At 36.7% G+C, this 27,309-nt stretch overlaps 1 protein-coding gene across 1 annotated transcript in view; it reads right to left on the bottom strand.

Annotated features, from left to right (window-relative positions):
• LOC145683799 (carboxylesterase 4A-like) overlaps positions 1 to 27,309 on the bottom strand; it is a 105,010-nt gene that overhangs the window by 12,349 nt on the left and 65,352 nt on the right. The window contains exons 4-9 of the mRNA XM_081755385.1: positions 17,372 to 17,525; positions 16,157 to 16,342; positions 12,103 to 12,296; positions 10,094 to 10,256; positions 4,116 to 4,309; positions 15 to 150 (exon numbers count right to left, since the gene is read on the bottom strand). Coding sequence (XP_081611511.1) covers positions 15 to 150; positions 4,116 to 4,309; positions 10,094 to 10,256; positions 12,103 to 12,296; positions 16,157 to 16,342; positions 17,372 to 17,525 — 1,027 coding nt within the window. The remainder of the gene's footprint in view (positions 1 to 14; positions 151 to 4,115; positions 4,310 to 10,093; positions 10,257 to 12,102; positions 12,297 to 16,156; positions 16,343 to 17,371; positions 17,526 to 27,309) is intronic.

The raw sequence follows: 27,309 nt of genomic DNA, 5'->3' as shown, positions 1-27,309 counted from the left end.
TTAAATCCTTTTACCTGAAATATTAAGTGTTGAGCCGTAAAGATCCAGTGTTTTCATCCCAAAGTGGTATAAATAAGGAAGGATACCCGCACGAGCCAAGAACATTGTTTGTTGATACTGGGGAGCAAGAAACTGTGAATCGGAGTAAAACTGAAAAAAAAATGCAAACACATATTAAAAAATGCTTAGGCTGAATACTAACAAGAATAACAAACCCATGTAGCACACGGACTTTCACGGGACGTCCAAGACTCATTCGCAATGGACAACGGGACATCCCGGAATCATCCGAATTTGCTCCGGAACATCCATAGGATCTCCGCGGGATATCCAGATGTCCGTTAATATCCCGGAAAACGATATATTCAACGGGACCTCAAAGGGATTTCCCCTGACAAATATTGAGATAATGTAATCCTAGATATATCCGGTGTGGGATTTCCCTGGAATCTCCTGTCCCATCCGGGACGTCTCGTGGACATCCTACTTGGACATTCTTTAGGAAGTTCCATGCAAGACGTCCACGAGATGTCTACTCATTGTTCCGATAATCCCGGGATCTATACGAGATAATTGGGATCAAAATGGGACGTCCTAGGGACGTCGTGTGCTATGGGAAAAGTGATAACGATGCTCTAATGCACATACACAGTGCAGCAAAAAGAAATGAACACTGATCTTTTGTTGCGAAATTACAGTGATCGTGAAGCTTGACCAAGATCTACCGATTTCAACACCCAATAGAACCCGAGAGTGTGTTCCGGTCGTCAACCCCTATCCATGAAATTTCGTCATTCTCTTCTCTCGTACTTTACACATGTTGTCGGATTGCCGCTAAGTATCGGTTTGTTAATTTTGTGTTGTTATTGTTGTTATATTTTCACCGTTATTATTAATGCCGTTATTTCGAATAATTGTGAGTGTTTTTGCCACTTGTTCACCATGTCTTCAAAAGTTGGCAAACATTGTTCGTGCACTTCTGTTGTTTGGCGTTTTCTCAAGTACCGGTATGCGTTGGAAAGGCAGCTCCACGAATTATCCCGAAATCTTCCGATGTATTACACGTGATGCAAGGCAGTTCTATGGTTGGTGTACAGCTCCTGTTTCACAAGTCATTGTGATCACCATACGTTTCGGACGATGTTTTTCATAATGGTGAATCTTGTGTGTAGCCTCGTGAATGCGTGTAGAAATTTTCAGTTCGACTAGTTGCTAGGAGGTGCGTCAGTGTTTCAACAATGGAATATAAAGGTCTGTGCGTGCTTACGGAAAACTCCAACGGAAACGTTTGAAATGTTGGAAAATATTTGTGGAGACAATTGCCATTCTCGTTGCCGTAGTTATGAATGGCATAAAAGGTTCAGTGGTGCTAAATAGTCTATGAAAGACGATGAAAGCTTTCGTTTGTTTACATTGGCGAACGATCTCGTTATTCACCTTCACAAGACTTCATTATTACCCTGATACCTGTGTTTGGGTCTTTCAAAATGATATGATGAACACTGTCAATCATTTCAGTTGTTCTAAAAGACCTGCTTAGAGACCTGGGCGTTTGTCATCTTCCACAGACTCCTTTCTACACTGAACGCCATACGGATTCATAACTACGCCAATGTGGACGGCAATTGTCCCTACATAAACACTTTTCAACTTCTGAAATGTCCCCGCTGGAGTTTTCCGTAAGCAAGCACAAAACGTAAGGATCCTCACCTTTCAGTGCGAGCACATGTTATAACCATACAACATGTGCTATTGTTTACAATCATCAATACAAGCAGATGATACACATCAAATAAACAGGAAGACACGAAGCCAGCACGACGGAACTGGAGGAGGCACGAACCACCCAGAAATCACTTATAAAAATAGACCTGAAGAGGACAGAAAACTGATCACATAACGTACACATGCCTCTGAGGTTGCCCTGGATGAAGAAGCAGGCCCGTATCCAAGGGGGTTTAGAGGGAGCCGGGGCCCCCTAAATTTTTGCTGGCCCCCTAAATTTTTACAGTAGGCTTGCAAAAGAACTATAATATGGTGATGAACTATCATATGGTTGGATCGCCCCCCCTAACCTCAGCCGCTCCCCCCTAAGTTTTTGGGCTGGCTACGGGCCTGCGAAGAAGTATTACATTGCTCAAATCCCTGAATGCTTCCATGAGTTAAGGGGATTCCTAACTGAAACCTGAACCTATGGTTGCTGCTATGAGCTAAGGAGTTTACCGAAACACTGTATCCTGAAGTCGCTACAGACGCCCTGGAGGCTGCCATGAACTAAAGGATTCCCCTGCAAAAGTATTCCCTTCCTTCACCTGTATTTGTAATGAGGAAAGACTCTGATGTACTTCCCCTTATGCATACAACGACGTTTTGTAATATTTTTATAAAATAAAATTTAGTGAAGAGTTAAAATCCCGGACTATTATTGTCTCCACCAAATAGACATTACAATATTCACTCTTTGTTCCATTGTTGAAACGGTGACGAGGAATCACATCAGCCTACACTTACCTGCATCACTTGCCACGTTCCGAGCTGGAAAGTTTTGCACGTATTCCTAAGATCACATACAAGATTCATCACTATGATAAACTCCCGTGCCGAAATAATTTCAGAAAAAAAAAGGATCTGTTTTACTTCCTAATTTCTACTACCGGTGAACAATGGCCCTGATGGGAGAATATTGGCCCATACTAACAATGTGATCGTGCAAGGATGCCCATCAGGGGGCAAGGTGTGGCGCTCCCCCCCTTGGGAATATCGAAAGCCCAATAGAATTGTTACATTAGTTATAGCAAAATTTGAAACTATATTTGAAACCTCGCTTATATTTGGCCCCCCTTGGAAACCACAACATGGGTGCTCTTGTGATTGTGATATCAAAGATAAGCAAAAGAATTCTACAAAGAGAAAGAAAAGAATATTAAACCAACCTTGCTGAAAATTCTGAAATATATATATTGGATTCTCTTTACCTATAGGCTACTATACTTTTGCTCCTTTTCCTTCAATATATTACAGGAGACAATTCCCAGTAGGGTTGCTATACTCGATACTCGCGGTTTAGGCAAATCTGGATCGAAATTATGCTTTATTTTCCTAAATGTCAATTTTGAAACGATTTGCCCTCGCTAATTCTATGAACACCCCGTGAACTTCATTATTTAAACGAACTACTCTAGCTTTACTCATGCTTAAAAGAAGTAACATGTCGTTATCGCAGACGATTATGAAATGATGTATTCTAGATTCGAATACAATAGTCCTATTTAATGAACAACTATATTTAGTTTTGATTAGTGTAAAGTAGGTCGCTGGTTTAATATTTCTTCTGGTTTATTAACTTGCCACCAATTTTGAACTTTGCCTAGATGTATATGTTATATATAGGTCAGAGATTTTCAGTGGGGTTATCTCTTTATATAGCCTGAGGTGAGAACAAATTATTGCTGGAAAGTTATCTATGAAGAGATTAGACAGAATAATCAAAGAGTGGCGTCTTGAGACATTTCAAAAATCATTCCTAATAGCTTTCGGCCAGTTGGCAGATGATTGGCTTTTGGCTTTCTGCGCTTGCACTTGAAACGTATGCTTTCATACAATCTGCCTTTTGTTATACTTACAAGTGATGCTTTAGACCCTTTTTCAGAGCGTCATAGCATCACTGGCCGTTCATTAGCTATTGACTTTACTTAACTTTTAAAACGCTTGCTTCAAGCGTGAATGGAACACTGAATGCAAAGTTGCTCCCATGTAACTTCGTTACTAGAATCCAGCTTGCGGCAAGCTTACACGTTTTCCAATCAAGTTGGATGCAAGCTTGCCGACTTCCAATGCAAGCTTACAACAAGCGGTTTGCAAGTTGTCTCTGTTACTAGGGACAACAGTGATTAGAAACTCATTCTTTGTATACAACAGATCGCTTACAATTATTTAAGTATGACGTGAACAACTTAATCATAAGAGTATAGAATTTGAACAATTTAAGCTTACTAATTAAAATATTGTGATTTACAGTATCAAAAGCTTTGGTAAAGTCAGTACAGATACCATTTTAAAAGAGAGTCCGCTATAAATTCAATTCATTATAAATTCAGAATACAGAAAAGTATTACCTGAAGCAGCTGCTCGAGGAGGCCTTCCGTGTCTCCCTCCTTAACTTTAGCAATATATTGAAAGCGAAGAATTTCTTCAATTTCTCTTTTCCTTTTCGTGAATTGATATTGAGAAATCGCTGAAGGAATTGCTGTCGTTTCAAAGAAATGGCGGATTACATCGAAGGGTTGTCTTACTAAGTCACCCCACTTATCTACAGGATTAAAAGAGAAATACAGTTACAATCACAGTAGAAACAATAATAATTACCGTAAATCTATAAGCAGATACAGTGGTACCCCCAATAGCATAAACAAAATTTCATCAAGGCAACTTTAAAATCCCAATTTCATACAATTTCAGGTGTTTGTATATATATTTTAATGTGATAAGTGTTTATTTGTGCATATCTTGCTCTAGGAGGTTAAACCTGGAATTCCCCCTTACGTACTCACTCGCTACGTCGAACTACTAATGTTGGCAAGTAACCCAAATTACGCGAGTAAAGTGTTCGGTAAAAATACACCACCTTGCACTTCATATTCGGCTAACAAGCGTAATAAAAATGTGCCTGTGAGCAGGGCCGCCCACAGGGGGGATGTATGGCGCAAGCTGCGCCATTGAGAAAAATTTTAGGGGGGATTTTACTCTACTTTCGAACTAGCAATATTACTGTCGGAATAGCATTAAAACACGATTTTGAGAAGCTAATTTTCAAAAATTTTCTGGGGTGAACCCCCGTACTCCCTGCTTCGATACTCGATGAATGAAGTACCGCGCAAGTAGCCGAATGAAAGGAAAGGTTGGTTCGTTTTAAGAGAGAAGGGCCGCCCACAGGAGGAATGAATGGCGCAAGTTGTGCCATCGAGAAAAAAATTCGGGGAATAAAAAAATTGGGGAAGAATTTTACTCTAATCTATATATATAAAAGAGAACGTACAAATCCTTTGTGAACTCATCACGCTAATACGGCTGAACCGATTTCTTTCATTTTTGGGGGGTTGTTAGGATTTGGACCCTAGATGGTTTTTATCATATCACTTTAATTTTTAATTACCAGTGTCTTGAGATAATGGACCATTGAAGTCTCCATAGTTCATCATAGGTAAAAATAAATGTATGTATATGCAACCCGCATGAGCACGTGACTCGGCGGGTTAACATAAATGACAGGCGCTTGCAATTTGAAAGCGAAAAAGTAAAAATTATCTAAGTAACAAAGTTTATTGCGTTCCGGGGTGACCGCAGCGAAGCGGGGTGAACGCTGCTAGTGTCGAATAAGTAATTTTGCTGTCGTCAGAATAACATTGGAACACGATGCGATTTTTTTTTTTTTAAATCTCGAGAATGAATCCCCCTACCCCCTGCTTAGAAACTCTATGAATGAAGTACCGCGCAAGTTGCTATATGAAAGGATGGCGCCAAGTTCTGGTGAACAACAGTTACAAACACTCAAGGAATCACTTTCAAATTTAGATTTGAAACTTGCCTATGTTGTCTGTTGAAAATTATAAAGTAGTTTGACATAATTGTGAGCTAGTGGTAACCATACAGACAACAGCCAAGTTTCAAATCTAAATTTGAAGTGAGCCAGTGAGTGTTTATAACTGTTGTCCACCAGCACTTGGTGCCTATTTTTGTGATTTCAATTCTTTTTAAGGCCACTCGTACTTGGCTCTTTTACAGGAATGTTTTTTGTTGGATATCACTTCTTTTTGTAGGCTAAATTCGAGGATAACATTTTCTTTTGGTATCAAACTCAATAGCTTGTAACTTGCGTCTTACTTTTCATGTACAAGGGAATTATATCAATATTTTGCAAAGAAAAAATAATACTACTAATTGTAAAAAAGAATAACTGTGCCATACACAGTGTGTAGAAGTTTTTATACCCTTCAATATCCTTATAGAACATATTTTGTATTGTACACTACCAAGACTACTAATAAAAGTAATGCCATTTTTATAATTACTACTGGCCCTACTACTACTACAAGCATTCTATAATACTACTACAGGAAATAAAAACAACAACAAAAATAACAATCACTAGTACTATAAAAACTACTGCTACACCGGGCAATCGTTTTTAGAGGACTTGAGTTTTGAGGAGGGAAGAGATTATTAGTTTTGGGGGGGAGTGCGCCATCAGCTTTGGGGGGGATGGGCACCCCTGCCTGTGAGAGCGTGTAATTATATGTGTCTGTGCACGCAAAAGCTTTCTTCACAACACTGACTTTTTTGTTTCTTTTTTAAATTAGCCAATATCAAAGAGAAATATGAAATGAAATTATTGAGTTTTACGTCCCACGGTTATGCCGGTTAGGCTAAAGGAGACGGTGATGATGAGAGATGAATGAAATGGTGGAATGAAGATAGTGGGAGGAAACGGGAGAACCCCGAGAAAACTCACGCACACATATCAAAGAGAAATACTATATGAAAAAATATGTCTGTGCACGCAAAAGCTTTCTTCACAACACTGACTTTTTTGTTTCTTTTTTAAATTAGCCAATATCAAAGAGAAATACTATATGAAAAAAATAATTTTTAAAGAAACAAAGGAGAATTTTTTTGAGAAGTAAGAAACGAAAAAAAAATTGCAAAGAGAAAAGCGAATTCTTTTCGAAAAAATTGTTTGTACACGGTAAAACAACGATTTGGATCTTTGGTTAAGTGACACTTTTTAAATTTTAATAGTGTACAAGGAAGTTATACTTACTGATGTTGGTTCTGAACTTCAACTTTATGTAGGGTTGCTAGATATTACGTTTTCTGGTAGTTTTACATCATGTTTTTATTTTCCCTGTAAAACGATTTCTTCCACATTTTAATAAATAAAAGAAGCAATACTCTGGATCATTTACAAAAAAGAAATTAGAGGAACTGGTTTGTCACATACCGTTAACAACGAAACCCAACGATGTAATTTAGTATTCAAACAGAAAATACAATGATTGCGTTTTGTATCTCCTAACTATAACTTGATACCCCAATTTTCTCTAACTTGGTTTTAGCATCGTAGCATTCGTCTATGAACACCATATCGATCATATAACACTATCGATCGATCGTGTCCCATCGTGGCTATGAGATTCAGGTTCTATTTCCGGCGGGAGCTCATGTGGTGTGGATCTCAGGTTAAGTTGTAGGTTCACGTCTCGTACAGCCTCGCTGTTGAACGGGACGTTAAAACCCAATACAATCACACCTTTCGATCAATCGTGATCTACTGAGTTCAGGAACATAAGCTACTTTAATCTAATAGAAACAGATTCCGATACGTTCTGCTGCAAGGATTTTTTTGAACGTGCGAGGGGTGATCGGAAAGTAAAGTTACAAAGACTGCAGTGAAACATGTATATATTATTTCATACAATCAATACAACCAACAAATAGTACATATCATCATCATCATCATCATAGGTATTCTGCCTTTATTGGCAGGCCACTTGCCGCAGCTGAGAAGCTTCCATGCTCCACGGTCCTCCGCTAACTTCTTCGTCTTCGCGTATGATGTTTCTGTTTTTATATCATCCATTAATTGTAGTCTCCTTCGCCCCCTCCCTCTCTTTCCCGACACCATACCCTCTAGGACGTCCCTCATGATTGCCCATCTCTTCTTAGGCAATGTCCCAACCAGTTTCTCTTCCTCTTTCTAATAATATCTAAAAGTGTTCTTTTCTCACCCACCATTTCTAACACTCTCTCATTCGTTTTGCGCTCGACCCAACTAATTCTAATCACTCCAAACATTATTGTTTAGAGATCAGAGACAAAGCATTGGCACACATGACAGGTTTACTACAGTTTGAAATTGGACTAGCAGTATGAGTATAGTTTTTTTTTATTTACATTTACTGAGTGTTTTATTTATCATTAGTATTATTGAATGTATCATGTTATGTTGTTATTTGTATCTTGTATCTTATTTGTGTCTTTATTTTTTTTTCTTTTCTTTGTAATGATGACAAGGGTTAGGTGGCAGAGCAGCCTCCGGCTGAACCTCGCCCGCTGAAATAAAGAGAAAATTCAAATTCAATTCAATTCTTTTCATTCTTCTCCACACCCACGTTTCGAAGGCTTCCAGTCGATTTTCATCACCTTTACGTAATGTCCACGTTTCCGCCCCATACAGTACAACACTCCACACGAAGCATTTTATAACTCTTTTTCTCAACTCTTTCTTCAAGGTCCCACAAAACAGACTTTTCTTCCTCCTAAAGGCTTCTTTAGCCATTTTTATCCTTGCTTTTATTTCACGTTCGCACTTCATGTTATTACTAGTACATATAGTAGGTTATTTTTCGATATCGTCCGTTGAGGCACTTACTGCATCGTGGAATGAGTTTGAACATTTCCTTCTTGTAAAAATCCTGTTCCTGCGTGTTGAGTCACGTTGTCACGAAGTGTTTCACCTGCTCGGCTCGTCTGAAGCGAAGTGAAGGCCTTCTAGGTGCTCCGTCAAGTGCGGGAACAGGTGAAAGTCACTTGGAGCGAGGTTTGGGCTGTAGGGAAGGTGGTCGATGACATTCCAGTGAAACTGCTTCAACAGCGTGGTGGTCTGGTGATGTTTTCTCTACCGGCCGCAAACTTTCGACATTATTCTGCAGCATGCTAACGAGATTGAGCAGACTTCTTTGTGAGACGAGTTTGCCAAACAAGTCACCATTTGTGTGTACTTACAAGTAACGCCGTAGATGGCGGGTGGTTAAACTCTGCAGAGTTGCCAACTTTATGTATCAAAATTACATATTATTCTTCTATAACAGACGAAACGCCAAAAATACTGGCCTTGTAAGCTTAGTTCCTGATTCTCCGTTGTATAAAAAGATTATCAGAAAGTGCAATATCTTCATTAAAGTACAATTAAAAGGCAATGAACATTTGTACAGCAAGACTTAGTTCGTTAGATTTGAATTTATCGTCCTTTTGAGCACCGAGGCTATATGAAATGATGACTTTCAGTTTATTGGAATCCGAACAACATAAGCTCCAATCGGGATATTTTTAAATGTCTTATGTGTTGCAAATTCCCTTGTTTCCAATTAAAATCATGCTCCTCTACTATGTGAAAAAATGTATGTGTTCGTAATACAGTAAAACCTGTCTTCATCGGACCCTATATTAAACAGAAACTTGTGTTAAACAGAAATAGTTCGTTGTCCCATGAATTTACTGGCGAAAACCGTCTTAAATTCCCTCCATTAAACGAAAACTGTATTACACGGACAACGGAAATCAAAATAAACCTCTTAACGGAAAATTTCAAGTTTCGGAGTGTAATATTTTAGAAACTTTTTAGACATCCTATGAGAGGAAAGATATATTTTTTAGCAAAACAGATAGTGATGTGCAAACCGAAGCAGACACAATGGATATAACGCGAAATCTGAAAGGAGAAGAGGAGGTGGAGGAAGAAGAGAAATAAGGCATTGAGTTGGAAGGAGAGCGTAGGCTAAAGATTTATCAAGATTCTATCTAAAGTTTAAAGGAACTGAAACATTTACGTTACGTCGATAATGATACTGATATGCTTAGTGTGGCTTCTCGGGCTAAAGTCTTTGTGCAAAGTTGGGCAGACAAGTGGTGATGTGTACAGAAAACTTTCCTTAACTATTGGAAAAATTAAGTTAATGTGTGTACAGTATTTTTTCTGTTCATTGTAAGTTTTGCGTGTATTAATTCGTATTAGAAAAAAATACTGTGCATTGACTAAGGTACGTACAGCATCTTTCTGTATCTCAAGATGTCCATTATATGCATGCACTTATTATTTGCATAGGTTTACCTCGTTAACCGGAAATCTGTCTTTTGTGAGTTCTCGTTTAATTCCGCTAAAGACAGGTTTTACTGTATGAATATCACGTTTCTGTTTTCTCCTAAAAAAATCGTAAAATTTTCCCTTTTTTCAACTGAAAAATCCAGCTACTCTAGCTTTATGTGGTACCACATCTTACAATATACTCAATCTCCTATTTTTTTTTCTACTACTTACATAGAATAACAGCTCCTTCGTGACTCGTGATTCCTGTAAGTACTGGTAGAAGGGGGAAAAGACCCTGTTCCAATGCAACGAGTGGGTCTCGTGGTAAATACTGCTCTTTCCTCGGAAGAAAAGTATCCACCACTGGCTTCATTATCTCACTTGAATTACCATTCTAAAACAGAAAGAAAAAGCAGGCTTTAATTGTACCAGTAACATACTTAGTAATACCAACTCCCTACTCTGTCAATGGAAGACAGGTAAATTCAGTTACCTACGGAACAGTTAAACAGAACTAATTGTGGTAAATAATAGATATTTTTATTTTATAGATACAATAGATATTGTTGATAGGATGAAACTGCTTAATTTGTTCTGTAGTGTAATTTTATCACGACTGTGACATTTCTAGTCTCTTAGTACTCTTCCTGCTGGTTTAGTGGCTAGCGTGTGCGCCTTCGGTGTACCGGGTCCCGGTAGGAGATCGTTGAAATTTTGAACTCATCACGTTTCCCACTTTTAACTGTAGGTCCATGTCTCACATAGCCTCGTTAGTGGAAAGAGACGCTAAACTACAAGGACAATCTCTCTTAGTCATATCTGATTGGAGTTCCCAACTCTGGGTGGACGACTCATTCCGGGACAAATATTTGGCGGTAGACTTGTGCATACTCATTTAAGAATATACCTCCTATCAGACAATTAAAAAAAAAAAACTTCAGATTTTTAAGCATTACATAATTAGTTTTATTATAATTGATATATATATATATACGAGGGTCACTACGAAAGTTTTGAGATGTGAAATAACTTACATACTTCAAATCAATTTAACACTTAAATTTTCTCAAAATATTCACCATTACACTGTACGAACTTTTGCATCCTCGAAAACCACTTTTGGAAGCAGTGTTGCCAGTCTTTTTCTTCAAGTGTTGAAAGTTAATTCTCGTAAGCCATTACAGCTTCTTCAGAGCTGCAAAATCTCTTCCCACGCATGCGATCTTTGATCCTGGGGAACAGAAAAAAATCACACGGGGCCAAGTAAGGGCTATACGGCGGATGAGTCATAAGTTTGACCTCCGTAGATGCTAAAAACTGAATTGTGATGTTGGCCGTGTGTGCGGACGCGTTGTCATGATGAAGCAGGATCCCACGCAATCCAGTTCTTGGACGCCGTTCCCGAAGCTTCTGGAACACTTTTGTTAGGCAAATAGTGGTGTACCACTGAGCAGTAACAGTCCTTTGTTTTTCAAGTGGAACAGTTGCAACATGGCCAGATTTGGAGAAGAAAGTTGCGACCATCTTCTTCTCCACACTTCGCGGTCGCTTCACTTTCGTGGGTGGATTTTAGTCTGGAAAGATCCAAACTGTAGACTGGCGTTTACTTTCAGGGTCAAATTGATAGATCCAAGTCTCATTACCAGTAACAATGTCAGAGACGCGTCGAGAATTGCCTCCATCAAATCTTGCAAGCATTTCTTCACACCATTCCACACGAATGCGCTTCTGCTAGGTCATTGTCAATTTAGTGGTGTAGTCCTATATTCAAAGCATTTTGTAACGTCTCTCTTTCTCTTGAAATGTAAGATGAACTCTCCTACTTTGGCAAGGGCCAGGATGGTCTAATGTACCCCTACGTAAGCGTACCTCTTGAGTCAAATTTTGCAAAAATAAATACCTTTCCCAAATTGGGGGAGTGAATTGGTCCAGATGAATGTACTTCTCTAAAAAGTACTGACTCGACGAGTTATAGAGTTTCCAGTGCTCCTTGCTTATCCATAACGTACATACTTTTCAGTAGATAAACTTCACCCAGGCTTATGACACTTGTAATATTTAATTCTTATATAATTGTACAATCTATTACAAGGATGATTAAGTTTCTTGTTATTGTAGAGATTCTATCTGTTAGTCATAAACAAATAAACAAATTATAATTATATAATAAGTTATACTTAGTAATTATTATTTCTTTCTCTAATTCGAACTATTTAAACATCTAGAGTTAAATTACTTGCCTTATATTGTGTTTCGTAAGCTCGTAATATTTCAGTTGAACTTTTCCCCCGAAGACACTCAATTATAGCGTAGGAACTTGAAGCTAAGCATCCTAAACTTCGGGCGATGGCTTTTGATGCATTTGCTGGATTTTGAGACTTCGCCCAGGGAGCTGTTATACTTCCGGACATCAAAATAACTTTGTGAAATAGACCTGTTGAAAGAAAGAAAAAAAAAAAAAAAACAATTTTAACATAATCTCAAACATGATGCTTTCAAAACAGAGTGATTAAATGGTTCTTGAATAGTGAAATAGATAATGTGAAAGTTTTCTACATGCATAGTTCCCAGGTATTTTTCCTTAAAGAGTTGCATGTAATCATAATTTAATTCATTTTAGTTCCGGAGAGCGGTCGACTGACTCCGGGTGAGTCAATGCACCCAGAAGTGATGCCTGGAAGAAACACTGGTAGTTCCTGATTCGACTTGCGATGGGTCGGGGTTCAGATCCCGCATTAAGCTATAGTCTTATGCAGTCTCAGTGTGGAAGAGGGACTTACAATTCAAACACAAAAAAGAAGTAAAACTGTTAAAATATTAAAATTACTAGTTATAGTGAAAAGGGAGAAATTTCTTGCTTCTAATCCATCACATCGGTTTAGAAGCATTTGGTATGAGGAGCATACAAGAGGAATATGGACATTTAGTCTCATGTAGGGATGCGCACGAGACAAGATTTGTGGCTGTCTCGTCTCGAAAATGTGCTGTAAAAGTGATTTCTCGACTTGAAAAATGTACGTATATTTCTCTATTGGAAGAGCCGTGTCTCGACTCGAATTTTGTCAGGAAAATCCTGTCTCGACTCGTCTCGTGCGCATCCCTAGTCTTATGCTCATGAAAACATATTAACCGTCGAGTAACTCATGGTTATTAGTGACAAGTGTAGATTATCAAGGTTCCCCGTAGCTAAATCGTTATGGATTCAGAATATCCGGGTTCGATTTCGTGTGGTACAATATGTGGTTTGGTTCCAACTTAAAATTGTAAAGGAACGTCTTACGAGATAGTCCACTTGTAGGTGCTGAAATTCGTTGTAACTTTTTTAAAAAAAGAAAATATGTTTTATGTAAAGATGGTTCATTTCTGGGGTCAATTGAATGGGTGAAAGCTATAAGGTAGAAGTGCATACATCTTGTTTTTGAGGAAAACAAGTTTTAACTTGACTGATCCCATAAGTCTCTTAAGAAAAGTGTGATTTTAAACAAGTATCTCTTTGCTTAAATTTATTTTCACAAGAACTTCTTTATGTGTAATTGTCATTTATGAACTTAACTCAATTTTCACCAAAATGTTATCTATATCTTTGTGGTTTTCGACAGTAAAATCAAGGTGAGTCTCCAATAGGAACTTATACGCTTAATTCATATAGATTATATAGGCCTATTCGAACTATCTCTTTCTGTATTACCTTCGTATAATCTACCAACAAAATTGTCAACGATCCTTCCCATGTGAGGACAACATAGACTAAATTAGATATTATTACTTGTTATGAAAATTCAGAAATATGTTACGTTTAATTTCTTGGGAAGAAATTAGGAAAATTTTAATTCAGGGGCTAACGTCTTTTAGGAGTTAATTTGGATTTCACAATCATCTAAAATGAGAAAGTAAGTTAGTGAGGTAAACATCATTTGCTATGATATAGCCTAAGCATTGGTTTGAATGGATTTTTAATTCTTTTAATGTAGTCATCGCGCTTTGGCTCAGGTCAAACTACACTCCAAGCTATATAAAATTATCCAGTATTGTAAAAATAACAAAACATTGTAATCTATTTTCTATTCGCATTTCGATCATTACACGGTATGAAATGATTTTTCACGCTCTTAAAATTCATTGCTTAAAACTAGTTGTGCAGACGTTATATTGAGCTTTATATTTAAAACACTTCTGACTAGTGTAGAATTGTTCTGTGGCAATTGACTTACTATCACAAAGACATTTGCTCTACACAGTGATTTTCTCTATTGCAGCTACATTCACCCTACAGTTTTACACTTGAATTGAATATGTTATTTTACACCACCGCGTCATGTTGGAGAAAATACTCACAAGGAAACTCCAGGAAAGCTGTGTGTGTGTGAATATATAGGGGTTAGGAATGTGCCACTATTTTTGTCTCAAATTTCACACGGTACTTGCTAGCGACCGTGAGAGGACTTCTACCATAAATTACAAAAGCTAATTCAAAATTGTTACTGTACCTTTTAATTTATCATGGCTGGAAAAATAACATGAATATTGTTGACAAGTTATCAAAAACATTGAATTTTGAATACTAGCTATGACCAGTGGACCTGGAATTTTTTAAAGTTTCATTTTTATAGTTATTGGTGATTGCCCCAGCTCTAAATTGCCCTAATTTACAAGTAATTTGAGTTAGTTAGGAATTTAAGCTGAAATCATATAATCTAGTACAATACAGTTTTGAATAACGTGGATATCGATCTAACGCACTTTTTACTATTACATACATTTAGGATAAACCTATTATGTAATAACAGATTTGCCAATTCAAATGTTTCAAAATAACAAGACAAAAGCACAAAATGGCACGTATGCATGTATAGATGGAAATACTGTAGAAGTCGAGTGCAATATTGGCTTATGATATGGCGATATTAGCCACAAATGAACAATGGGGGAACGTAAGCTCAGTGATAGAATACTTAACTTTGGTGTACTGGTTCGATTCCAGTTCATGAGAGTTTGTGTGTGACAACATTGTGTCTGTCTGGGTTTTCTCCGAGTTTTCCCGTTTTCTTGTGCATTCTCATTCCTAAATTCCTTTCATAAGCATTCAATTTTCATTAATCATTCGTCTTCGTTCACCTACAGAGGATAATCGTGGAATGTAAAACTAAATTTTCATCTACAATTGAAGAAATATTTTTTACAACTTTTGTATGTTTAAAAGGATTTTCTGTGTATCTAATTTTATTAAAATATGAATTTTTAAAATTCGTTTACTTTTTTTTTTTTTTTTTTTTTTGTAATCAACAAATTAAACTATTACCCCACTATAAATCGATCTCGAATAATAAAGATTTGCGGAACGCGAATGTTTTTTGGGACCAGTTAACCGCGTTATGTAAGTTATTCCTGTGTTGTCCATTCTCAATTCAATAGTTTTTTTTTTTATTGCCAGATCTGTTAAGTTTTTTTTTTTTTTTTTTTTTTTTTTTTTTTTTTTTTTTTTTTTACTTTTAGGTCTCTTATGAGACCTTTGTGTGTTGGTAATTTTAATCTTAATACATCTGAACCAGCTTTTCCATACCACCAATTAGCATTCTGACAATTTTAGTTCAAATTGGTCAGGTTTTTTCAGAAAAATAAAACTCTAGAGACGTAAGGTTTCGGCCTCTGGCCTCAACCAATCTCAGCTAAACTTGACAGGCTAGGTTTTGACGTATTGGTCTCAACCAGTATCAATTAAACTTGACAGGACAGGTTTCGTCATATGGTCTTAACCGATGTCAATTAAACTTGACAGGCCAAGTTTCGGCCTATAGCCTTAACGAATGTCACGAAAACGTGGGAGTCAGGTCACGAACTGTTGCCTTAACTAATGTCAATTAAACGAGATAGTTCAGATTTCGCATACGGTCTTAAACAGTGTCAATGAAACATGACAGTCAGGTTTCAGCCTATTTCATTTAACCTGCCATTACTATTGTCATTAAATGTGACAGCCACATTTTTAGCTTATGGTCTTAATCAATGTCAATTAAACTTGATAGAGCAGGTTTCAGTCTGTTGCCATCACCATTGTCAATTAGCCTTGGCAGGTTATACAAAATAAGCCATAAATCACATTAATGCCAATCTGATTCAAATCGGTCAATCCATTTCTCAGAAGTAAAAGTTTACAGACAGAAAGCTTTAAGGACAGAAAATATCATGGGAAAATATAGTTTCTTGTTGTCAAAACAAACAAACAAAAAAGTGCTATCGTATTATAAAACTATCTAGCTTTTTAAGAAAAGAAAAGAAAGTAGCATTTGTTTTCACCTAGTGTTCTTGGCGATATTAGATGATACATAACACTGGCTGCACCTGCTGAGTGACCCATCAGTGTAACATTTCTTGCATCCCCTCCAAAAGCCTCAATATTGTCATGCACCCAACGAAGAACAAAGTACTGGTCAAGTAATCCAAGGTTCCCTCTTGCGATTGGGTCTTCCAGGCAGAAAAATCCTTTTGCAAAGAAAATAGAATAAAATTAGGATTATAATAGAGTTTTATCTGTATATTTATACAAGCAGTTTGTCACAACAAAAGTTTTTCTGGCTCTGTTCAGTGAGAGGCCATCAATTCTCATGGTAATAGCAGGGGCGGACCCAGGTTGAATGTTTGCTGGGAGGGAGAACGGTCGTTCGAAGTCAAATCAAGGTAATAGTGTATTAAAAAAAAAAAAAAAAGGTAAAACAAATTTAGAAAAGGAGTAGCTCTTCTGTAGAATTAACTTATTTAGAAATTGATACTGATGGATTACAAATAATAATAATAACACTTGTCCCCCTACGGATCCGAATCCGCCCTTCGGCAATTGTTAATTTCTCATTCTCATTTCAAATGTTACCCTAAAACATTTCTATCCTCTGAACATCAACTTGAGGTCAACTATTGACTACTCAACCTCATGGATTAGTAATGAGGGTCAGTGAGGTTGGAGTTGGACCTCATGCAATTTCACTCATCGGTTTAGAGAAGCTAACTGAACACCAACTTTTCTGGAATGTACCAGATGTCAGAGATATGTGTACAAAAAGTGTACAAGATACGTATTTAATTTAGAAAGATCATTCTCTGCAACAACACTTTTCTCTCCTCTCTCCTACTTCAATCTTTCACGTACTGCCGAATTGGAGTTCGTTTTGCGTGTATTAACGCTATAAGCAGTGCTGTTAACCCTAACAAATTATATACAGCATTTAAAATCACATTCTATCATATGTCTATTAGATCAAGATAATAACACTATCCATGGCTTTCTATTGGATATTCTAACAAAAGCAACAGTGACCAAAGCTTTAAAATTATAGTTTAAAATACAGTGGGTGTTGAAGCTTTAATCAGTGTTTCTTTTGTTACAATAGATCACGATATTTAAATAAAAATTGAACAAAGAAAATATAGGAAACTAAATATTAATAAACAAATTCACATTTTATTAAATAAAGTATTTTAAATTAAGTTAAAAATGAATTAATCTTGTCAGCTTACCAAAGACATTTAGTCTGTAGTTAGCAGACACAACTACCAATCCTTCTGCTGCTAAATCTTGAGCTGGGAACCGATCAGTTGAACCTGTGCTGAAGCCTTCCCCTTCAAAGAATATAACCACTGGTAACAATGCAGGCCGATAGGTTATGGCTAACTGTAAACAGAATCCAAATGTGATTTCTAATTGTTTTAACATGATAGGTCATAACTTCAATCTACATATGTATGCACTATGACATAGATATCACATTTCTTTTAATTTTATTTGATTGGTATATGATAACATAAAGCATATACTATTCTGTATTTTATTCAAACACTTTATTGGTGCCTACTAAGCTGGTCTACTGACTAGTGTGCGCGTCTTTGGTGCATGGTATTTGTTCCGGGTTCGATTCCTGATGATAGAGAGTCTTGAAATTTGAACGCGTTACAGCTTTTCGGATTCCACTGTAAACTGTGGGTCCACATCATGTAGCTTTGGTGCTTACAAGGGACGCTCTTATCTCCAAAGAACCAACCGCTTTATTGGGTTTTAATATATGGTACACAAACAAACAATCAAAGTTGTCTTTAACAGGGACATAATATATAAGAGAGAAATTCTTTATAAGAGAGAAATTGATGCACACTTCCAGTGGCGCCGAACCTAAACTATGATAGGCATAGGTATATTATGATGAGTTTGCTATAAAATTTTAAAAAAAATATATATAAATAATAGCTTCAACTATTTTTGTCACTCAAAAAACTGAGGCCAAGGCCCCTTGGCCTTGGTTTATATGCACACTTCCGTCTATCTCTAACTCTTTTTTGCGGGTTTTAAATTATTAGGAGGCAGCCACATCAACTAAGTCCTCTACCACAATACTTTTATTATGAAGTCAGGTTACTGTAAAATTCTTCGTTTGATATTGCAATAAAATACTCTGAAATTCCTTAAGTCCCACGAAAGTCCTTGAGGTAAGTTTAACTTGTTTTTCTCTCTTAAGTTTGTTATAGGATTTTTGATTATGATTTCAGTTATTTGGTAACAGCTTTAAAAGTTTTTATATTTAGATTTTTCAGACTATTCAAAAATGGTAAACATGTATTCGAACGTCGAGTGTACTTTCGCTAGATACTTCATCTGATGCAAATATAACTTTTTTTTCTTTTTTTTTTTAAATATTTGAATTGCATTTATCTGTATGAACTCAATGATTAAGAGTATTATATTCAAATTATTCATACTCAAAATATTTTTAGCTTAATACGGTTCATATTCCAGGTGTTTAATTTTTTTCCAACATATATTAGGTGCCTTCGTTCATTTTCTCACATCCAGAAATAACATGATCAATTAAACCAATTTCTTTGTGCACCAACACATGTTTATATCTGATTTTTCCTGATTTTATGTAATTTAACCGCTGTTAATGCTGTATTGAATAATGATCGATATAAAATAACCACTTTGTATCTGGTCCACAAATATATTACAAATCAAGGTTTTGTTGTTTAATATTCATAGTGTTCCAATAGTGTATGCCAGGTTCTGTTCTCTTTTAAAATTTCTAATTATATATCTTCTTTAAATGATTTTCTTTAATTATTGATTTAATGTTTAAATAACACATTATAGTTGTTAGCTTTGTCTATGAGTGACCCGCGTAGCGTAGTCGCTAAAGCTCTCGTCTTTGGTGAGAGCGGTCCCGGGTTCTATTTCCTGTGTGGACGCTCGGTCGAAAAAGTGAAAAAGCTTTTTCAGCCCAACCATCTTGAGTGAGTTTTTCCTCATTCAAAGCAAGCAAATGCCGGGATGATGCCTAATTTATAGGTCCCAGGTTGCTTCCTTCCTTTCCTTTTTCCCGGATAGTGTGCTCGTTGTGGGACGTCATCCCTTATGTTAATGAGGGGCTAAATGGCCGTAGATGCCGACAGCCCAGAAATCTAAATCCTAATCCTAATTCTAGTGAAGGTCTACCATGCCCGTAGATGCCGAAAGCCCAGAAATCTAATTCCTAATCCTAATCCTAGTGACGGTCTAACATGGTCATAAATGCCGAAGGCCCAGAAATCTAATTCCTAATCCTAATCCTAGTGACGGTCTAGCATGGCCATAGATGCCGAAAGCCCAGAAATCTAATTCCTAATCCTAGTGACGGTCTAGCATGGCCATAGATGCCGAAAGCCCAGAAATCTAATTCCTAATCCTAATCCTAGTGAAGGTCTAAAATGGCCATAGATGCCGAAAGCTCAGAAATCTAATTCCTAATCCTAATCCTAGTGAAGGTGTAAAATGGCCATAGATGCCGAAAGCTCAGAAATCTAATTGCAAATTCTAATCCTAGTGACGGTCTAAATGGCCATAGATGCCAAAAGCCCAGAAATCTAATTCCTAATTCTAATCCTAGTGACTGTCTAACATGGCCATAGATGCTGAAAGCCCAGAAATCTAATTCCTAATCCTAATCCTAGTGACGGTCTAACATGGTCATAGATGCCGAAAGCCCAGAAATCTAATTCCTAATCCTAATCCTAGTGACGGTCTAACATGGTCATAGATACCGAAAGCCCAGAAATCTAATTCCTAATCCTAATCCTAGTGACGGTCTAACATGGCCATAGATGCCGAAAGCCCAGAAATCTAATTCCTAATCCTAATCCTAGTGAAGGTCTAACATGACCATAGATGCCGAAAGCCCAGAAATCTAATAACTAACTAACTAACTAACTCTATGGCCTATGGAACCCGGAGGTTCAGTGCCGCGTTCACAAAAGCCCTCCACTGACTTCTATCCTTAGCTAATTGGATCCAGTTTCTGCTTTGCATTGCTATCTCTGCGAGATCCATCTTAATATTATCCTCCCATCTGCGCCTAGGTCTTCCTAATGGTCGTTTTCCTATGGGTCTACCAGTCAAGACTTTGAAAGCGTTTCTACTTTCTTCCATTCTAGCTACATGACCTGCCCACCTAAGCCTCCTAGACTTGACGACTCTAACAATGTTGGGTAAACCGTATAAATTATGTAGTTCCTCGTTATGAAGTTTCCGTCATTCCCCATTTCCGTTCCTCTTGGGTCCAAATATTCGTCTCAGAATCCTGTTCTCAAATACTTTCAGTCTATGTTCTTCCCTCAGAGTAAGTGACCATGTTTCGCAACCATACAACCAGAAATCTAATTCATAATCCTAATCCTAGTGACTGTCTAACATGGCCATAGATGCCGAAAGCCCAGAAATCTAATTCCTAATCCTAATCCTAGTGACGGTCTAACATGGTCATAGATGCCGAAAGCCCAGAAATCTAATTCCTAATCCTAATCCTAGTGAAGGTCTAACATGACCATAGATGCCGAAAGCCCAGAAATCTAATTCATAATCCTAATCCTAGTGACTGTCTAACATGGCCATAGATGCCGAAAGCCCAGAAATCTAATTCATAATCCTAATGATAGGGACGGTCTAACATGGTCATAGATGTCGAAAGCCCAGAAATCTAATTCATAATCCTAATCCTAGTGACTGTCTAACATGGCCATAGATGCCAAAAGCCCAGAAATCTAATTCATAATCCTAATCCTAGTGACTGTCTAACATGGTCGTAGATGCCAAAAGCCCAGAAATCTAATTCCTAATCCTAATCCTAGCTTTGTTTATGATATAAAATTTCATTATTACATTATTATTGTATTATTGCATATCATGTACAACTACCAAATAACAATTATAATAATCACCTTGGTAATGTTAAATATTTAAAGTTTCAATTATTGATTGTAGTTTTTATGATGTTTATGGTTTGATAAATGAGTTAATATAAATGTTTTATATACCATTATATTCCAAACTGTATCATTTATTTTTAAATTAAACTGCTTTTGTAGTAACGGAGTTTATAATATTTTAAGTAGATACTAGAAAGTTCTGGAATCTATTTTGATGTACTTGTGGATTATATGTATAAATTGTTTTTCTTCTTATTTAAGTGTGATTTCGAATTGTGCTCAGATTTAATATGACGTGAATTTAAAGATGCTGAAATATCAAATGAAAATGAAATGAAATCTTTAAGTTTTACGTCCCACGTTATGTCGGTTAGGCTAAGGGAGACAGTGATGATGAGAGATGAGTGAATTGGTGGAATGAAGAAAGTGGGAGGAAATGGGAGAACCCCGAGAAAACCCACGAGCACGGTGTGTGTCCACCACAAAGTCCACACGGCACGAGCTGGGATCGAACCATGGACCCCAAGCACCGGAGGTGAACGCTCTACCACTGAGCCACCGCACCCCCTGCTGAAATACAAAATTTACAACAAGATATACAGGGTGGAGCAGAGGATACGTATGTTTTTTAAACCGCTAGTACTCAGCGACGAGTAGGGGTATTGATGTTGGGTACCCGTTGGCAGACAAATCAAACAATGCAGTTTCAGTTGCTATGCAGCGTTGGAGCGTAGAGCAGTTTTGTACATCAACATAAACATTAAGAAGAAAATGGCTTCATCACTCATGTATACTGAGACATCTGCATCTTCCGTAAGAATAGCGTCCATTATGCCACAAAATTCTCTGTGCTGCACAAAATCTGTTTCGATTAGCTGCTGGACAATCATTATTTTGTAGGGAACGTGAAATTTGAGATCATCATGTAAGACGCGATGAAGAGAACGACGTTACATACCCAGAGATACAGCCTGTCGCCTAGTGGATCGTTTCGAACTAGCAAGTACTGCCCTTTTAACTCTGCCTATGTTTTCCGGAGTCCGAACTGAACGAGGAAGACCAGGTGGTTTCTTTTTCATCACAGATCCAGTACTTCTGAGTGCTGCAACCTATCGGAGTATAGTGTTTCAATCTGGAACTGTACTTCGACGCTCGACATTAAACTTTCGACATAAAAGACGTTGAATCGTGATCACAGAATTATTGTTTCTAAAGAACTGTTCGACCACGAACATACGATGCTCTACGCTCCAATGCTCCATAGCAACTGGAACAGCATTGTCAGAGCTCTCTGTCAAAATCAATACCCCTGCCGAGTAATAGCGGTTTAAAAAGCATGTATTTCCTCTGCTTCACCCTGTATAAAAACCCATACATTTCAAAACCACTAAATAACTCTACTCACTCCCAGTTTTACGTCGTTTTCCCTGGACCTCAATGCATACTCGTTCTCAATTAACGTAAGCAACCATCGTCATGGAATTACTTTGCAATAATCGGAATTATTTCATATATTATTTGTGAATGAAATGTGATTAGAGTAGAAATTTGTAGGTATACATGTTGCTTGCATTGCACAAGGGAAACAAGTGCACTTTTGGTCATTTTGGACATATCTATAAACTTTCGATTCCCGTTGGGAGCACTCGGTCGAAAACGCCTTTTCAGGCCAGCCATCCTGAATGAGGTTTTCCTGGGTTTTTCTCATTCATACCAGGCAAATGCCGGGGTGGTATCTAACTTATAAATCCTATGCCGCTTCCTTCTTTCCATTTTTCCCGGATAGTGTGCTCGTTGAGGGACACCATCCTTCAAACGTGACGGGCTAAATGGCCATAGATGGTGAAAGCCCAGAAATCTAAATCATAAATCTATTTGAAACTCCTTTCAGAGCTTATAAGATTCATGTCCATATATTCTATATCTGTTATAATGTAAAAAAGCAGTGTAAACTTTTCCATGTAGTTAAAACTACCATACAAACTTTGCCTCTCTTTCTCACATCTTTGATAATTGAACCTGTTTTCTTCAGGTTCTGAACACTCCATATATATTCCATTATAGACGACTGTATACATTGTCCAATTCTTTCCACACTCCCTCCGACTTTTCACAGCTATAATAAATACACGGTAGCTATACAATCTGGGGAAAATGATGAACGGCACATAATCTAAATTCATTTAGCATTCCACACGGCCACTTCCCCCTCCCCAATTGTAATGAAACTTCTTCCAACGTTCCACCCCATTTCTTACAATTTTCTTCAAGATATGATATCTTTGAAACTGAAAAGAGACACGAAACTTCAACCAATCGACTTCTACTGTTTCGAAGGAGGTTTCTTCATGTTACTCACCAGTGCAAACTTAAAATTGTAGCACAAATTAACGAAAATTTTCCATGTATTAATACGTTACTAGTTAACGTTATGTGTACTCAGTGTTCGATTTGTAGGGGGAGATGCCTGGGATTCCCCCCCCTCCTCTGGAAATATCATCCCGGTTTCTGGTTAAGCTAATATCGTCCCAACCAGGGATAGTGGTTTTCCCCTCTCTGTACATAGTTCCTTTATAATGGAAAATATTTAAAATCACACTCTTAGAGTATTCTGTTTTCTAAGTTTAGATGACGCTTCTTTTGTCTCACTTCCCTTTTCTTCTTTCCCGTACATGAGGCTGTATTTGTTTATGCTAGCTACTCGCATAAAAATACTGTTTTGGGGAGTTAACGAATCTTGCAAGAAAACAAAACCAAAGATGCGTGGTGTTTCAAGGTTTGTAGTATATTTGCAAGGTTCCCTTCCTCTTTGTCAGCAAATATGAAGGGGAAGATTTGATGTTTAAGCTTACCATTGAAACTCTGAGCACCCGACATCAATATACCAATAATGAGTTTCTTCTTCCGCCGACAAGAAAAGAAACAATTGAGGTACTAGTAAAAGCACAAGTGGACCAGAGTTTTTTCCTTTTTTGTCGTGAATCACATGACAAGAGGAAGAAATGTTTATTGCTCTTGCAGTCAACATATGTTTGAAATTTTTGATCCTACAGCCTTCCCAACCAAAGGCAAGAATGAATACAAGTCTGTGTTGTCATCTACAGTAGTATTATTCTTAATAGCTAATAAACGAATAGAACTGGAAAATTTGATCTCAGGAGAAGACTGGAAACTTACACTATCACTAAAATAGAATGGTTGTTGAGAAGAATAAAGGAAATGGGGAAAAGGCACTATTTCGAAATAGCCTTTCCACTTAAAAAGATAAAGGTATATTCTCACAAAACTAGATGCAACTGGATAACACGAGGCATAATTAATTCCTGCATGAGAAAGAAACAACTACATACAATTGTAAAAAGGACGAATAATAGGAAACTAAAAGAATATTTTAATAAATATAGGAGTATTCTTAAAGGTGTAATAAAAGAAGCAAAGAAAATGCACACATCAAATAGGATATCTAAATCTGATAACAAGAACAAAACACTATGGCAAGTAGTAAATGAACAATCAACCGCATCAAAAACGCAAAAAATAGAAATTAAAAAAATAATTCAGCATGGCCGAGAAATAACAAATAAACAACATATTGCAAACCTACTTAATGATTTTTTTGCCAACGTTGCGAAAACATACTCAAATTCTGAGTCTGAAAAGACTAACAACATAAAATTATCTAGTAATTCTGTATCCATATACTTAATGCCTACCACAGAGTTAGAAATAAGATCGATTATTAAAAAAATGAAGACGAAAAAATCTTCTGGGCCCGACGATATTCCTTATTACTTGCTTAAAATGTGTGCCGAATATTTTCTTATACCGTTGACTGATATATGCAATTCCTCTCTTGAAACAGGAACATTTCCAGAAGATCTTAAACTTGCAAAAATAAGACCTATACACAAAAAAGGATCAACTACTGACCCAGGAAATTATCGTCCTATCTCTATTCTATCTGTTTTCTCCAAAATTTTAGAAAAAGTTATGTATAACAGATTGGTGCCCTTTTTGGAAAAGAATAATATCTTCACGAAGAGCCAATTCGGGTTTAGGAAGTGCAAATCAATTAACAATGCTGTAGTTGCTTTTCTAAGTGATATATATAAAGCGAGAGAGAGAAGAAATAAAATATATGGAATTTTTCTGGATCTCACAAAAGCCTTTGACCTTGTTAATCACAAAATTTTATTGAATAAATTGCATAGTTATGGTATTAGAGGTCATGCTAATTTATGGTTCCACTCCTATTTGACTAACCGCATGCAATATGTAGAAATAGGTCCAACCAAGTCAGAGGTAAGACACATTAGGCACGGAGTTCCACAAGGATCAATATTAGGTCCTATACTTTTCCTTATCTACATTAACGATCTTCCTGATTATATAGTTCCAAACAAAAGCGTACTTTTTGCGGATGATACAAATATTTTAGTTGAAATTCCAAATAACATTTGCTCCGAGGAAATCATATTTAAGAACACTACAGATAAAATTACAGAATGGATAAAAGCAAACCAACTTAACTTAAATGCAGCGAAAACAACTATAATGAGTTTCAATGAAGGAAAACTGAACTCTCTAAATATACATCAAATACGTATAGACGGGGAACTCATACAGGTATCTGACTCTTGTAAATTTTTAGGGATAAAATTGGACTCTAAGTTAACATGGGACGATCACGTGAATGATTTGTTGAGGAAACTAAGTGCAAAAATATATCTTATACGTAAAGTTAGTAAGATTCTAACTACAGAAACATTGAAAACAATTTATTTCGGATTGATTCAGTCAATTCTATCGTATGGAATCATTTTTTGGGGTAATACCTGTTATGCAAAGAAAGTGTTTACGATGCAGAAGAAAATGTTACGAATAATGTTATCAGTACCGTTTCATACACCAAGTAGACCACTGTTTCAGAAACTTAAAATATTACCATTGCCGTGTATATACATTCTAGAAACAACATCATTTATACATATGAATAAAAGAAACTTTCAACTCAACTCGGACCTACACGAATACAACACAAGAACAACCAATCATATTCATATCCAAAATTTCCGTCTAACAAGAACTCAAAATTCGTTACACCACATAGGAATAAAACTTTATAATAAATTACCAGATCGTGTCAAACGAATGCCAAACTTGCAGTTTAAAAGACACCTCAAGTTACTGTTACTCAAACATCTTTTCTATGGTTTAGATGAATATCTTCACTGTGATCTTTCTTTATAATGTAAATATCAAAATTTATTTGAATTTTAAAATATATAAAACAAGGTAAATTTATATTTTCTCTAAAAGTACACTTAGTTTGTTTTATTGTTACGTATATATTTTATATTATTACTTTATATATTGTATTATTATATATTATTTTTTTAATAATTGTAATACTAATTGTAGCGTATCTCTTGCAATTATTATTATTATAACTTGTAATAGTAACTGTATCTCTTGACGAAGCCATGAACGCTAAGTTCTTACGGCGGAAAATGAAATAAATAAATAAATAAATAAATAAATAAATAAATTACAAGTATAGAGGAAATTCAAGTTACTATATATTCGCGCTTGTAGGGTCAATGTCATATTTGTTTTTCGTCTGCTGCTGTCGTCGCGACAGATCCATTTGGGACATCAAGTTTTATTGCTATGCTTTCCTCTATCGGTCGTGGCCACATAGGGGGCCGGCATTAAATTGACAACAATACATCACTTCGGTTAATTTGGATTTTCAAACAATCGAAGAATTATATAGGTACCATTTGGCTTTAAAGAAAAAGAAAAAAAAATAGACAGGGCCAGGACTTTAGAGTTGTTCGCAGCAAGTTAGATGTGGATGAGCCCTCTAGTGTTCTCTCGTGTTGAGTTGATGGTAGCTGTGCGTTCGTTATTGCGCGGAGTGCTTTTTACACCGGTGTAAACCGAATACTTACTTATATCGATCAATATTCTGGTAGTTTCTTACACACACACACACACACACACACACACACACACACATATATATATATATATATATATATATATATATATATATATATATATATATATATATATATATATATATATAGGGTGGGCCATTTTAATCAATCCACGGAAATATCTGAAAAATGATAAAACATAGAAGAAATGTTTGAAGTACACGTTATATATTGCTAAGGGGGAAAACCAATTCCACCAAAAGTACTCCTCCCCACCCCCCGTAA

This window comes from Thermobia domestica, chromosome 4 (assembly GCF_964235325.1).
Source record: "Thermobia domestica chromosome 4, izTheDome1.hap1.1, whole genome shotgun sequence".
Taxonomy (NCBI): domain Eukaryota; kingdom Metazoa; phylum Arthropoda; class Insecta; order Zygentoma; family Lepismatidae; genus Thermobia; species Thermobia domestica.
The sequence above is the reverse complement of the archived record's forward strand: the minus strand, read 5'-3'. Positions and strand labels throughout refer to the sequence as shown.